We start from the raw sequence: 15263 nt of genomic DNA, 5'->3' as shown, positions 1-15263 counted from the left end.
GCCCCAACCTCGCTCCTGGGCCATGACCTCACTGCTCCTGGGCCCCGACCTCGCTGCTGGGCCACGACCTCGCTCCTGGGCCACGACCTCGCTCCTGGGCCCCGACCTCGCTCCTGGGCCACGACCTCGCTCCTGGGCCACGACCTTGCTCCTGGGCCCCGACCTCACCGCTCCTGGGCCCCGACCTCGCTCCTGGGCCACGACCTCACTCCTGGGCCCCGACCTCACCGCTCCTGGGCCCCGACCTCGCTGCTGGGCCCCGACCTCGCTGCTGGGCCCCTGACCTTTCCCCTCCTGGGCCCTGACCTTTCCCCTCCTGGGCCCTGACTTTCCCCCTCCTGCCCCCTGACCTTCCCCCTCCCGGGCCCCTGACCGTCCCCCTCCTGGGCCCCTGACCTTCCCCCTCCTGGGCCCCTGACCTTCCCCCTCCTGGGCCCCTGACCTTCCCCCTCTTGGGCCCCTGACCTTCCCCCTCCTGGGCCCTGACCTTCCCCCTCCTGGGCCCCTGACCTTCCCCCTCCTGGGCCCCGACCTTCCCCCTCCTGGGCCCTGACCTTCCCCCTCCTGGGCCTTGACCTTCCCCCTCCTGGGCCCTGACCTTCCCCCTCCTGAGCCCCGACCTCGCCGCTCCTGGGCCCCGACCTCGCCGCCCCTAGGCCCTGACCTTCCCCTCCTGGGCCCTGACCTCGCCGCTCCTGGGCCCCGACCTTCCCCCTCCTGGGCCCTGACCTCACCGCTCCTGGGCCCTGACCTCGCCGCTCCTGGGTCCCGACCTTCCCCCTCCTGGGCCTTGACCTTCCCCCTCCTGGTCCCCGACCTCGCCGCCCCTGGGCCCTGACCTTCCCCCTCCTGGTCCCCGACCTCACTGCCCCTGGGCCCTGACCTTCCCCCTCCTGGTACCCGACCTCGCCGCCCCTGGGCCCTGACCTTCCCCCTCCTGGTCCCCGACCTCGCCGCCCCTGGGCCCTGACCTTTCCCCTCCTGGCCCCCGACCTCGCCGCCCCTGGGCCCTGACCTTTCCCCTCCTGGTCCCCGACCTCGCCGCCCTTGGGCCCCGACCTTGCTGCTGGGCCTCGACCTTCCCCCTCTCCACCTCTCTAACACGCTCTAAGACACTCCTTTAAACCTATCTCTTTGACCAAGCTTTTGGTCATTTACCCTAATATCTCCTTATGTGGCTCAGTGTCAAATATTGTATTGTAACGCTCCTGTGAAGTGCTTTGGGACAATTTACTCCATTAAAGCTGCTCTATAAATGCAAATTGTTCTTGTCCTGGTATGATGCCTGGGTCCCTGCTGACGGACCTGTCCAATATTTGACCTTATTATAGAACGATGCAGCATTGCACATACGATCATTAGCCACTGACTGCAGGGAGGTTAGAGTTCATGCTGTGGGCGCTGTGGCGATCCAACCACAAATTGTGCCCAAAATTGCGCTAGGTTTGAGAAGAGGTTTTTTGTCTCAAGTTTCCGCTCAAACTCATTTGCATATCAGCGAATGCAAAATGTGCTATGAGTAGCATAATCAGGCAGCGTTTCAAAACGTAATTTTTGTGAAAAATTTTGCTTTCAAAAATATTCTTTGATCTACTTAAGAGTGGTAACTTCGCGCCCTTTGATTAATGTAGTTGAGAATATCTTTTTCACAAAAAATAAACCTTTTAAATCGCGGTGTCAGTCACCACCTGTGCGTAACCCGATCCTAAATGGATTAAAAAAAAATATACAGAACCATTTGCGAGTTATATTGGGGTATATTAGTCAGTTTCTTATTGGTAAATTAAAAATAAATCACAATCAAAAGCTTTTATATCGTGCCTATTAATGTCCTGGCCCCCAAAAGGACCAACTAAACTTTTAGAGCCTTTCGAAGGTTCACAAACGAGCACAAGCGGCAGAACTCGCCGTGGTGATTAATTCACCCTGGGGGCGTGGCCAGTCTTGTGGGGCCTGCTTCCAGCGCGATGTTTCTTAAAACTAGCGCAAAAGATTGCGGAAACTCGAGTTGCACTGGACGCAATTAGCGCTTAAAATTCCGCGATCGTTTGCTACGCCGATATCGAGTGAAACTTTGCCGGAAAAAACAACATTACTGAGCAGAAACTCCAAGCCCAGGGAGTTTAATTTGCACTTTTAAAAAAAATTATCAAATTGACGACATTCAGCACTGTGGATACCCATTTTGTTGCTCGTTTTATTCGGTGCCAATAGTGCGTGAAGGGGCATTGTCGTGAATGTATTATAATCACAGTCTTGTAGATCTGCGGAAGGAGTTTCGCACCGGAGGAATTTGCATTCGCAGATGTGGAAACACAGCTGAAATCAGTATGGCAGCTCAGGGGAAGATCTTGAATTAATATAAAGCTTTGATGACTTTGAAGATTCTGATCAAGGAAAGTCAAGTGGCCCACATTAGTTCCCGGATCCTCATAATTAGCATGGAATTTGCTGTTTAGATCTCCATACTATTTGCATATTTCTCTGCTTCAGACCACAGTGCAGTGATGATTCACGCTATCTACCGGTAATACGGACTGGCAAAGGATAGAGATGTAACAGGTTTTAAGCAAGCGCAGGGGGCAGGGAATGTGGGGGAGGGGAGGAAAGGATAAAAGGGAAGGTCTGTGATAGGGTGGAAGGCAGGAGAGATTAAACGACAAAAGGGATGATGGTGCAAGGCAAAAGGAGAGGCTAATGGGACAAGAAAAAAACAAAGAGAGAGGCCTAGAGGAGGCATGAATGGGAATAGTAGCATCATTTCCTGCTCACCGAATTAATGGTTGCGATCTGAAATGATTGAACTCCATGTTGAGTCCGGAAGGTTTTAAACCTCTTCACATCACTTTCATCAGAAGGTCACTGACCTGAAACGTGAACTCTGTTTCTCTCTCCACAGATGCTGCCTGTCCCGCTGAGTATTTCCAGCATTTTCAGTTTTTATTTCAGATTTCCAAACATCCGCAGTATTTTACTTTTGGATTCGTGTAAAGAGAGACTTAATTCCTGCACCAGCCTTGCTGCAATGTGTCCGGGATTAATCAAACCCTACATAATGGTTTTTTTTAAATTCATTTTTCGGGATGCGGGCATCGCTGGCAAGGCTCCCAGGTTCTCCGTCTCCGTCGCATCTGCTCTGACGACACCACCTTTCACACTAGTGCCTCTGACATGTCTTCCTTTTTCCTCAACAGAGGATTCCCCTCCGCCGTGGTTAACATGGCCCTCGACCGTGTCTGTTCTATTGCCCGCTACCTCTGCTCTCACCCCTTCCCCTCCCTCTCAGAACCACGACAGGGTTCCCCTTGTCCTCACCATTCACCCCACTAGCCTCCACGTTCAACGGATCATCCTCCGCCATTTCTGCCACCTCCAGCGTGATCCCACCTCCAATCACATCTTCCCCTCCCCTCCCCTCACAGCATTCTTATGGGACCGCTCCCTCCCCTACACCCTGGTCCATTCCGTAGTCACCCCCAGCACCCCTGCCCCTTCCCATGACACCTTTCTGTGAAAGCGCAGGAGATGCAACACCTGCCCTTTTACCTCTTCCCTTCCCACTTTTCAGGGCCCCAAATGCTCCTTCCAGGTGAAACAGCAATTCACTTGTACTTCTTTCGATTTAGTATACTGTACTCCCTGCTCACGATGTGGTCTCCTCTACATTGGGGAGACCAAGCATAGATTGGGTGACCGCTTTGCAGAGTACCTCCATTCAGTCTGCAAGGGTGACCCTGAGCTTCCCTGTTCCACTCCCACTCTGACCCCTCTGTCCTTGGCCTCTGACACTGTTCCAACGAAGCTCAACGCAAGCTCGAGGAACAGCACTTTATTTTTCATTTCGGCACTTTGCAGCCTTCTGGACTCAACATTAAGTTCAAAAAATTTCAGAGCGTAGCCGCTGCCAATCTTTGGCTCCATTCCCCCCCATCCCCCCCTCTCTCTCCTCACTCCCCCACCCCGCCCCCACCTCCCCCCCCCCCCCCCCAGAGCCTGTTTCTTTCTTCCTTTTTTTCTCTTTGTCTCTAATGTCAGTTGGTCATTCTCCCACCATTCACACCCTATCTTGACTAACGTTTTTTCTAACTCCTGGCATTACCATTTGAATGTGGGCCATCATCCCTTTTGTCTCTCTAATCTCTCCTGTCTTCCACCCTATCACAGACCTTCCCTTTCGTTCTTTCTTCCCCTCCCCCTTTTAGTGCTTGTTAAGAATTTGTTCTTTCTGAACAATCTCCAGTTCTGACGAAGGGTCATCGACCTGAAACGTTAACTCTGCTTCCTCTCCACAGAAGCTGCCTGACCCGCTGAGACTTCCAGCATTTTCTGTTTTCTGTTTCCATTCCAGATTCTAGCATCCGCAGTATTTTGCTTTTGTGAAGTCGATCATTATTGGCCCGGATTTTGCAGTTAGTGGCGAAGAAATGGCAGTCGCCATTCATCATGCTCACAGCTGTCCACGGATGTTTCGTGGGCTTTTCTGTGGCAACTTACGGTTCCTCCAGATCATTTTTGGCATAGCATCCTCTACAAGGGGATCTGTGGATGATGTGAGCAAGTCAAGCAACAGCGTGCCTCTTCAGCCAATCAGACAGAAGAATCCCCACTGAGATAAAAGAGCCAGAAAGAAAAAGTTAATTAATTAAAAATCTGAAGGAATGTGACTCCACACTTGTCAAATTACATTTTCAGTGCCAGAGAAGTTGTTTGATAGTGATTATGACTGATCACGCAGTTAAAAATTCACTTAGACCTGAATGCACCAGCCCTAACTTTTCCTGGGGTGTTTAGTGGGTAAGTACCGCAACTTAACAGCCTTACGTGGATTTCAACATGGAGTCTCTCCGCGAGGTAACCGTTATAGTGCAGCCTGGGGAGGGGCAGGGAAAATCGGGCAGCGACATCTGAATTTCCCTGTCTCACTGCCCATGTGCGGACTCCGGAAGTTGCTGCCCAATTTATTCCATAGTAACGGCGAGCGCTGACATCCTCACCGTTACTCTTAATGCAAAATCCGGGCCATTATGTTTGCGGGCGACTTCTCAAAAAAATATGGGACGAAAATTGCGGACAGAGTCTTCCTTCAGACGAACGCCTCCGACCCGAAAAAAATCTGCGAAAGAACCTGGTGGTCCCGGAGGAACCTACAATTCCGGTCTGAGGTCTTCAGTCACTGCTCAGCACACAGGAAGATATCTTCCACATACATAAGTCTAGATTGGAATCAGGTGGGCCTGGACCGCCAATGAACATCTCATTGATAATAATGGGAACTCCGTTTGTACGGGCTCTCACGACTATCAATGAGAATAAACCCCTAAAAGAAGAAACACAGCACAATAAATTAAAAAAACATCTCACATATTTAAAATGAAATACATAAGAACATAAGAAATGTAATGTAATTAAATGTCTTAGAAAAAAAGATTTCAGGAATTTTTTATTAATTTATTTTAGTAGGATTAAAAATAAACTTACCTTAATGGGCAGGGTTTTTAATATAAAAATGAATGATAAAACTTTAATTTTTCAATGTTTTAAAAGTGTTACGCTGGTGAAGGTAGCCTGCACGCTTTTACCAGGGGCAAGAGTTTGAAGGAGATTCGCTGGGCATGAGTTGGGCAAACGGCCCAATCTCTGCCCCACGGATGCGCTTTCTGCAGGGATGCGTAGAATCTGTCTAAAGAAATTTTGACGGATTGTAAAAGCCACTTCTCGGCGCATGTGCATTGCGTGCTGAGAACCGGCTTTTGCGAGGCCTCGCCGGGTGCGTGCGCGCTTCGTACAGACCCGGAGAGGCCGCAATTTTCGGCCCAATATGTTGACTAAAAGTTAAGCCCAGTGTTACTTTCCAATTGCCATTAATATATAATGTGTTTAGACTAATTTACAGTCTGCGCGAGAGATTGGTTACCTGATACCATCAGACTGCGACAGGTCACCTGAACGTTTGCTTTTTCTGTTTTCCCCCTCAGCGCTCGCCTTGCTTCTTCTGACGCTGAGACGGCACAAGAAAGACCCTCAGTTCGCCAATGAAGGTGATGACATCCGGGAGAACATCGTCAGGTACGACGACGAAGGGGGCGGCGAGGAGGACACAGAAGCTTTCAACATGGCCACCCTGAGGAGCACCCGAGTGGCGCGTGAGGTCAAGGTGCGAAGGGGCATGACGCCTGAGATTAAGGCCCGGTACCGGCAGTCGCTCAGGACGAGCCCGGACGCCGCTGTTTTTCGAGAGTTCATCCGGGAGAGGCTGAAAGAGGCCGACACGGACCCCTCCGCTCCCCCGTTTGACTCGCTGCAGACGTACGCCTTTGAGGGGAACGGCTCCGTCGCGGGCTCCCTGAGCTCCTCCGCTTCCGACGCCTCAGACCAGCACTACGATGATCTCAGTGACTGGGGGCCTCGCTTCAGCAAGTTGGCCAACCTGTACGGGAGCTGCGCTGGAGACTCGGCTTCATGAGGCGAGAGGAGACGAGGTGGACATTTAAATATCACGGCGAAGGACACTCTGCTGGCGTTGTGCTTCCGACCTCGAGTCTCACTCGCCCGTGATGCGTACTGAAAGCTCAGAGACGCGCTACGCATGATTTGCTGACCATTTCATTTGAAGGCGCGCAAAACATTTGCAGCGCGCCGGAGTTTCCGATACACACATCGAGCAGTGATCCTCAGCCGTTGGAACCTCAACGCCAGAGAAATGACCTCGGCTCACCGGTCTTGTACCCAAACTTTTTATCCATATGTTTAGAAGGTAGTGAGGAATTTCTCAAGGGCAATCAGAATAACTAATCGCTTTCAGCAGGAATCTGTTGAGAAGACACTTCTCTGTAGATCCACTTCATTTCAATTCCAGCATCTGACAGAGACTTGGTGCTTCTGATACTGAAGACGCAATGAAGCGTGGTATTTATCGTGTAATTGATAAACGTGAATTTATAGGGGAAAAGGACAGCACTTGGCACAAGATTTAGGCTTAACCCAGAGTCAGTTTTATTATACAGAAAAAACTAACCTAAACTGCAGAACTAGACTTCTGAGAGAAATCAATTAGAGACATACAATCACCCTTTGCGGTTGTAGCTTGTAAGTTCGTGGCCGTTGGTTCCGTAACCGGTTGGTCATTCTTCTGGCCGTTCTCTGCAGTGCGGTTCCGTCTGTGTACATTCTTCCTACATGTCCTTCTGTGCGTACACGTGTCCTTCTTCTTCTTCTGTCTCTTCCGGCTTGTGTCCAACTGCTGCTGTTGAGCCGTTTCTAGCTCGCACATTTATATCCAGGTTTTGACTGATCTCACGCCACTGTGGTTTCTGATCAAGTGTTTGTATCGATACGTTGCTTTGTGGTGATCCTGGTTGAGTGACTGCAAGGATGGACTCTTCTGTTCCCAGTTTCCACGGGGAGTCTGCAAGACACAAAATGACTCCCCATCTTAACACCTCATTCCCCAAAAATGTGCACCTGTGGTGATTCCTTTGATGTCCGGTCTTTTTGCAAACTTGGCATCGCCAGTGAGCTTGTTTTTGCCTTGGCCAATCAATCTAAGGCCTCATGTAACAACTCCATTGTTGTTATGCTTAAGGTCATATTTGGTCCCTGACCACTAAGAGTCCTTAATTGGGGTGAGTCATCACCTGTGATAAGGCTGGCGCCTATTTGCTCCCACTGTCAAGTTTAATTCCAAAAGCTTGTATTAAAGTCCAAAAGCTTGTATTAATCACATTTTTATTTCATGGTCTCCTTCTGTGCTTTTTCTGAAGATTTATAACCTTACAGGTCGTGAGCACAGCAGAACTGAACACTTGCTATTTCTGTCACGCAGCATCGGTACCAAGCATTGCCAGCTCAGCTCTACACGGTCCAAAGCAAGACTTGCTCGACTTTAACCCAATCTCAGAAGAGCCTTCCTTCCTGTGCCACTGTGACATTAGCAATTTAGTGTTGATTAGTTCCATATTAGTGATGGCTACGTGATTTATCAATGCCTGGATCAGAAACAGCGTTGATATTTTGCAAGGTCATCTTACATACAACCCTTACAGAGAACAGGGAACAATTGTTCATCCCATTACCCTGAGCTTGAATCATGAAAATCCCCCTTTTATTCTTTTAATGCACTCTTGTTACAGTCTCACCAGCCATTGGAAACAACCAGTCACTATTTATCATGGAACTGCATTGAATTTACAGCACAGAAACAGGCCATTCAGCTCAACTGCTCCGTGCCGGTGTTTATGCTCCATACATAAGAACATAAGAACATAAGAAATAGAAGCAGGAGTAGGCCATATGGCCCCTCGAGCCTGCTCTACCATTTAATACAATCATGGCTGATCTCATCATGGACTCAGCTGCACTTCCCTGCCCGCTCCCCGTAATCCCTTATTCCCTTATCGGTTAAGAAACTCTGTCTTAAATTTATTCAATGACCCAGCTTTCACAGTTCTCTGAGGCAGCGAATTCCACAGATTTACAACCCTCTGAGAGAAGAAATTTCTCCTCATCTCAGTTTAAAATAGGCGGCTCTTTATTCTAAGACCATACCCTCTAGTTCTGGTCTCCCCATCACTGGAAACATCCTCTCTGCATCCACCTTGTCAAGCCCCCCCATAATCTTATATATTTTACACGAGCCTCCTCCCACCCTACTTCATCTCATCCTATCAGCACATCCCTCTATTTCCTTCTCCATCATGTGTTTATCTAGCTTCCCCTTAGATGCGTCTATGCTATTCACCTCAACCACTCCCTGTGGTAGCGAGTTCCACATTCTCACCACTTTCTGGGTAAAGAAGTTTCTCCTGAATTCCCTATTGGGTTTATATGTGACTATCTTATATTTATGGTCCCTAGTTTTGGACCCCACCACACGTGGGAAACATCTCTTTGTCTTTCCATCCTATTATAACCTTTTATAATTTTGAAGACCTCCGACAAGTTAACCTTCTCAGCTATAGTGAAAAAACCTTAACTCATCAGGTCTCTCTTCATAGTATCATAGAACCACACAGTACAGAAGGAGGTCATCCAACCCATCGTGACTATGCCGGCTCTCTGAAAGAGCTGCCCAATTAGTCTCACTCCCCTGCTCTTTCTTTTAGGTCTGTAATGTACCTATGAATGACTCCGCGAGGCAATGTGTTGTACTCAAACTGTAGTGACCTTGGTCCTTTATTCGTAACTCCAGAGTGAGGCAGCCGCATGGTGGCTCCCCTTTTATACAGCCCCTGCCACCAGGGCTGGAAACCCCACTCTCCTCGAGTGGTGCCAGCACAGTATATACACAGTGTACACCTTATTGATAGTCCATCAGGTAAACAAGTCTCCACCTTAAGCAACTATACAGTGACTACATAGAGATGATATCTATAATCTGCATTTATAACATTTTCCCTTCAAGTATTTATCCAATTCTCTTGTGAAAGTTGCTATTGAATCTGCTTCCACCGCCCTTTCAGGCAGTTTCCCGATCACAACAGCTCGCTGAAGTAAAACAAATTCTTCTCATCCCCCACTCTGGTTCTTTTAAATCTGCGTCCTCTGGTTACTGACCCTCCGACCAGTTTCTCCTTATTTACTCTGTCAAAAAACCCTCCCGAACTCTTCTGTCACCCCTCACCCCTGCTAACATCCTAGTGACGCCACACTGCTGTTTTTCCATTGTACTGTGTCAGAATAATTGTACTCTACCTGGAATTGAGCAGAAACCCATCGTGGGGTTGGGTGGGGTGAGGAGAGGGGCTTGGAAGAGCTGGCCACAGCTCCAATACTACATTAAACCTGAATTCTGTAGGGCCAGGGACAAAGGTTTTTTCATCAGTATGAAATACCATTTCCCATTCAATGCTCAACCAGTCCTTCCAACCTCGCTATGGTGCTGGGGGCAACCAGGAAGAACGTTGGTTGCTCAGCCTAAAGTTGACTGGTCACCAGATGTACAAGAATGGTTCCAGGGATGATGGACTTCAGTTACGTGGATAGACTGGAGAAGCTGGGGTTGTTCTCCTTAGAGCAGAGAAGGTGGCGAGTAGATTTGATAGAGGTGTTCTAAATCATGAGGGGTCCAGAGAGAATGGTTAGAGAGAGACTGTTCCCATTGGTGGAAGGGCCAAGAACCAGAGGACACAGATTTAAGGTGACTGGCAGAAGGACCAAAGGCGACATGAGGGAAAACCTTTTTACGCAGCGAGTGGTTAGGATCTGGAAAGCAATGCCTGAAAGGGTGGTGGAGGCAGATTCAATCATGGCTTTCAAAAGGGAATTGGGTAAGTACCTGAAGGAAAAAATTTGCAGGGCTACGGGGAAAGGGCGAGGGGAGTGGGTCTAGCTGAGGTGCTCTTGCATAGAGCCGGCACGGGCTTGACGGGCCGAATGGCCTCCTTCTGTGCTGTAACCGTTCTATGGTCATGGGATGTGGGCATTGCTGGCAAGGCCAGCATTTATTGCCCATCCCTAACTGCATTGAGAAGGTTGCTTCAAGAAAGGCCTTTTTGAAACGCTGCAGTCCGTGTGATGAAGGTGCTCCCACTGTGCTGTTAGGGAGGGAGTTCCAGGATTTTGACCCAGTGACGATGAAGGAACGGCCAATATATTTCCAAGTCAGGATGGTGTGTAGTTTAGAGGTGACATTCAAATTCTCGTCCATGACAGTTACTGACTGTATCGATGAAGGGCTGAATGCGGGGGCAGGAAATGGAGGTGGACACTGATAGCTCAGTTCAGAAAAATCCCAAAGTGTGCCCGATGTTGTGTGTACGTTGCAGACAGCATTCACATCCGAGGACAAAAGGCGCACCACGGGAAACCCCCGTGAAGTATTCTGTTCATAAAGCTCAAAATATTCGTCGCAATAAAATTGAAAAAAGTAGCATTTTAGGCTGAGAAGTGTGACAATATCATTACTCTCTGTAACTAATTATAGAAAATATAAGCCTCGGAATCATGTTTTTTTATAAATGTGTTCTCTGAATGTGGGTCAGGTTGGCAAGGCGGGAATTTATTGCCCATCCCTAGTTGCGTTGAGAAGGAGGGATTCAGCACACCAACATTTGGTGCATTGGTACGACTTTCTTACAGCTCTTATTTCAATGGAGGCATTAACCCACTTAAAATAACAGTTTGATGTCCCTGTTTAAACAGTGCGGGAGAATGCCTACAGAAGTGTTCCGCATCTGTATGCTAATACTACGAAAAGTCATTTCGAGGCCATATATTCTTTTCCCCGCCACCCTGGGACTTATTAATTCTAATAAATCACCCCCTGTCAGTACAAGAAAGATATCTAAATGTAAACATAATGTTGAATCTGCTTATCCTCTCCCGACTCACAGATCAGTGGTACTGGAAATCTGTGTGAATTTACACATACCATTTAAGCCGATACTTCCTGATTTTATTAAACTGTCACTTTAAAGCGGTCATGTTCATTGAGAGCGCCTCTGGGCAAACAACTCCTAAACCTACGTTTAGAAAGGCTGTCAGAGGAGATATTTCCAACAATCGTTTTAATATCTGCAGAAATGGAACTAATGGATGAAAAGAAAAAAAAACACTGTGGCTATTTCTGTAACCAGCTACATGGCCATAGAGAGCATTTTGGATACAGTGAGATTCTGTTATACGCAGTAGTTCGCGATGATAGACCCACACACCAGGCGTGCACTCAGCATGTCCGACTGTAGCATTATCAAGTACCACATTCTGTTGCCAATAGACACACATTGAGCAATCTATCAGGCACTTGCTTAAATCCAGTTATATTTCTGTGGATTTAAAAACATTTCATTCATGGGATGTGGGCGTCGCTGGCAAGGCCGGCATTTATTGCCCTCGAGAAGGTGGTGGTGAGCCGCCTTCTTGAGCCGCTGCAGTCCGTGTGGTGAAGGTGCCCCCCACAATGCTGTTAGGGAGGGAATTCCAGGATTTTGACCCAGTGATGATGAAGGAACGGCCGATAAACGTCCAAGTCAGGATGGTGTGTGACTCAGAGAAGAACTTGGGGGTGGCGGTGTTCCCAAGCTCCTACTGCCCTTGTCCTTCGAGGTGGTAGAGATTGCGGGTTTGATTTAACTGTACCTTGACATTGCATTTGGATTGCACTGGGTTGACAGAATGTAAACCTGGAACAGTTTACTGTTTAGCCATTTTGTTGAAAAAAGTATATTATTTACCTTCACCTTTGTATTATATTGTCAGTACGTTGGCAGTACATTAAAAGCAGACACAGACACAGACACAGATAAGTATTTTTTACAGTGACCTTAGATATCGACTATGCAATGAGGAATTTTTACTGCCCAGGACAATAGTCAATTGCCTTCAATAAAAATGCCTACTTCTTCATCTCTTCAACATTAACTACTTGTATTTGTGTACTGCCCTCCCCATAGTAAAACGGCCCAAGCGCTTCACAGAAACAAAAATTTGACACCGAGCCACATAAGGAGATATTAGGACAGGTGGCCTAAATCTTGGCCAAAGAGATAGGTATTTAAGGAGGAGAGGTAGAGAAGAGGTAGGGAAGCGATTTGAGACAAAGATTAAAAAAAGATAATAATTTATGTACTAATCGAACACTTTATAATTAGTATCTGGCTCTGCATTTATTGGGAATAGGCCAGTAGAGCTTCCAATTCAAACTTGACCCACAGCGCTGATGGAAAATGGATTTAATTTGAACACCTATTTAGAAGTCGGAGACCAAATATTCACCATTCAGACCGAGATGTTTTAGTTCTTTGACCTGGCCATTTATAACGACAGGCTAGATTTTCAACTTAAACAAAAGCCAAGTGCTGGAAATCGGAGACAAAAACAGAAAACGCTGGCAAGCACTCAGTGGACCAGGTTAGCAACCTGTTGAGCAAGGGAGGGTGGGTTAACGTGTCCGGTCATCGAGATATGGCCAGAACCTGCCGACCGGGCGTATAACTGGGCATAACGGGTAGTCCGCCATTACCGAAGACGCCCTGATATGGTTTCCATTGCGACAACGATTCCGCCATGTCCAGTGTTTTACGGCCAGGGAAAGTTGAAAACTTGCTCTGTTATTTAACGCGTTCCGCATAAATTCTTCGGATTGCTCACCTTTTTGTATCTTAGACATTATTCGACCTGCAAAATCGCTGATACGATGCTTGGTTGCTTACGGGACATTTTATTGCCTGTAAATTTTAAATGTATGTTACCACTTTCCTATTTATATTTAGATATATATATATATAATAAAATATTTTTGCCTGCAATGATTGAGTCAGGATATTGCATTCCTCATCAGAGAATAACAGGCTGATAGAGGGTTTGAGAGCAAGGATTCAGTCAAGGTGATTTAGTGACCTGCCACTGTCAGTGGGGAGTTAGGAGGCAAAATTGCCCCTAGTTATAGCCCCGTTAGCACCTCCGGGGCCACAAGGCAGTTTTTGCCTGGGCGAGGGGGAACGTTACCGCCCAATTTCCCGGGAGTTTGCGGAGGTGCCCCGCGGTTAGCTCCCCGGGCTGTTGCGCCACTGGCGATGATGTCAACACCGTGCGCAGCGACCCCTTAATGCCCCGCAGGGGGAAATTGCCCCGTGGAATGCGAGGCTGGCACGAGTGGATGTGATCGTCGCGAAGCTGGCCGACATCCGCTCTCAGGGCGGTACTTAAAAGGAGAGGGTGCTAGCCCCCCAGGCCGCCATCTTCTTTTGTCGGCCGTCTCTTGGGTCGGCTCGATGATGGAAGCCTTAGCGCGGTCCAGGCCGCCATCGGGCAGCCCGCCGCTCCGGTTTTGGGTGCCAGGATGCTGGCCCAGTCACGCGCTGCCTTGGTGGCCCGGTGGAGCTTATCAGAGGCTGTACTGAGTGCGTAGCGGCCCTCCCCTTTAAGGGAAAGGGGGAGGGGCATTGAAGCCCGTCAGTGCTACACAGAGCATCCACGTAACGCTCGACTATCTGTCCCAGTAGCGTCCCGGTTACTGCCCCCTAAGGAAGGGGAATGCGGGAGATTGCGCTCCACTGCCTTCTGAGGGACGGTAAGCCCAATTCAGCGACAGGGGAGAAACCTCCGCACTGGGCGCGAGTGGTCCTGGCTCTGGAAGGTTACCGCCCCCAATCGGAGCGCGGGGTAATTTCGCCCACGTGGACTCTACTGCACAGAAACAGGCCATTCGACCCAACTGGTCCACACCGGCATTTGTGCTCCACACAATCTTCCTCCAGCCCTACTTCATCTCAGCATGTCCTGGTATTCGTTTCTCCCTCATGTGCCGATCTAGCTTCCCCCCAAATGCAGAGTTGCATTCACTGGGTGGCATCTCTGAGAAATGCTGGGCACATAGCCAGTGATTTTCCAACCGGTGACATGGGTCTTGTAAATGCCAATCCTCTCTGGTAGCACAGTGTCGCGGATTCACCCCGAGTGCGTGTCGGCATAATCACCCGATGATTCAGTGGTCGGCTACAGGCGCATTTGGCAAAGTCCAGCTCTCCATTTTTTTTATTTTTAGATAATCCAGTTTAAATGGAGATTATCTAGCGCAACTTCATAGAATCATACAACATAGAAGGAAGCCATTCGGCCCGTCGTGCCTGTGCTGGAATAAAATTCCCAGGTGCGATTCGAACTCAGGTTCTCTGGATTATTAGCCCAGGTTTCTGGATTACTGGGCTAGTAACATAACCTCTGCACTGAGAAAGGTCGTCGACCTGAATCGATTAACTCTGTTTCTCTCTCCACGGATGTTGCCTGACCTGCTGAGTATTTCCAGCACTTTCTGTTTTTATAAGCACTACATTACCTGATACAATGTTTTCATTTTAAAGAATCTTGTTCTTCCCTGCTGAGGTATAATTCTACATGTCGGCAGCCCTCCATGACCTCAATTGACTGACACCTCTGCCTGTGCGGGCTAGTCAATGAGTATCCCAGGATATTTCACACTGGGGGCTAATCCCACTTCTACAGTTATCTAACATTCACACACAGATACACACTCAAACACATTTTCAGTGGAAGTCACTGAATTATGGTTTGTACCAGGAATACTTGCTGATTATTGCCCAACTTAGCACGCACCCTATCATACTCCATTGAAGACCACCAAACCCAGAACTCTCCGAAGAATTGGATCATGAAACCACCAGGCCAAAAATCTTACCATTTATCGCCTTTTCTTCAAATGAAAGACCAAATGTTCTTCAAATCTCCATCTCTAATTAATTAAGAACATAAGAAATAGGAGCAGAAGTAAACATAGAAACATAGAAACATAAAAAATAGGTGCAGGA

General features: G+C 48.3%; 1 protein-coding gene across 6 annotated transcripts in view; it reads left to right on the top strand.

Annotated features, from left to right (window-relative positions):
- Positions 1-9704, top strand: part of LOC139277834 (cadherin-7-like) — a 509491-nt gene extending 499787 nt beyond the window's left edge. For all 6 annotated transcript variants that reach the window (XM_070896546.1, XM_070896548.1, XM_070896549.1 and 3 more), the window contains one exon: positions 5976-9704. In XM_070896546.1, the coding sequence (XP_070752647.1) occupies positions 5976-6463 (488 nt within the window). In that variant the 3' untranslated portion in view covers positions 6464-9704. The remainder of the gene's footprint in view (positions 1-5975) is intronic.
- Positions 9705-15263: the final 5559 nt, after the last annotated feature.

This window comes from Pristiophorus japonicus, chromosome 1 (assembly GCF_044704955.1).
Source record: "Pristiophorus japonicus isolate sPriJap1 chromosome 1, sPriJap1.hap1, whole genome shotgun sequence".
Taxonomy (NCBI): Eukaryota; Metazoa; Chordata; class Chondrichthyes; family Pristiophoridae; genus Pristiophorus; species Pristiophorus japonicus.
Note: the sequence above shows the minus strand (reverse complement) of the source record. Positions and strands in the feature narration are given on the sequence as shown.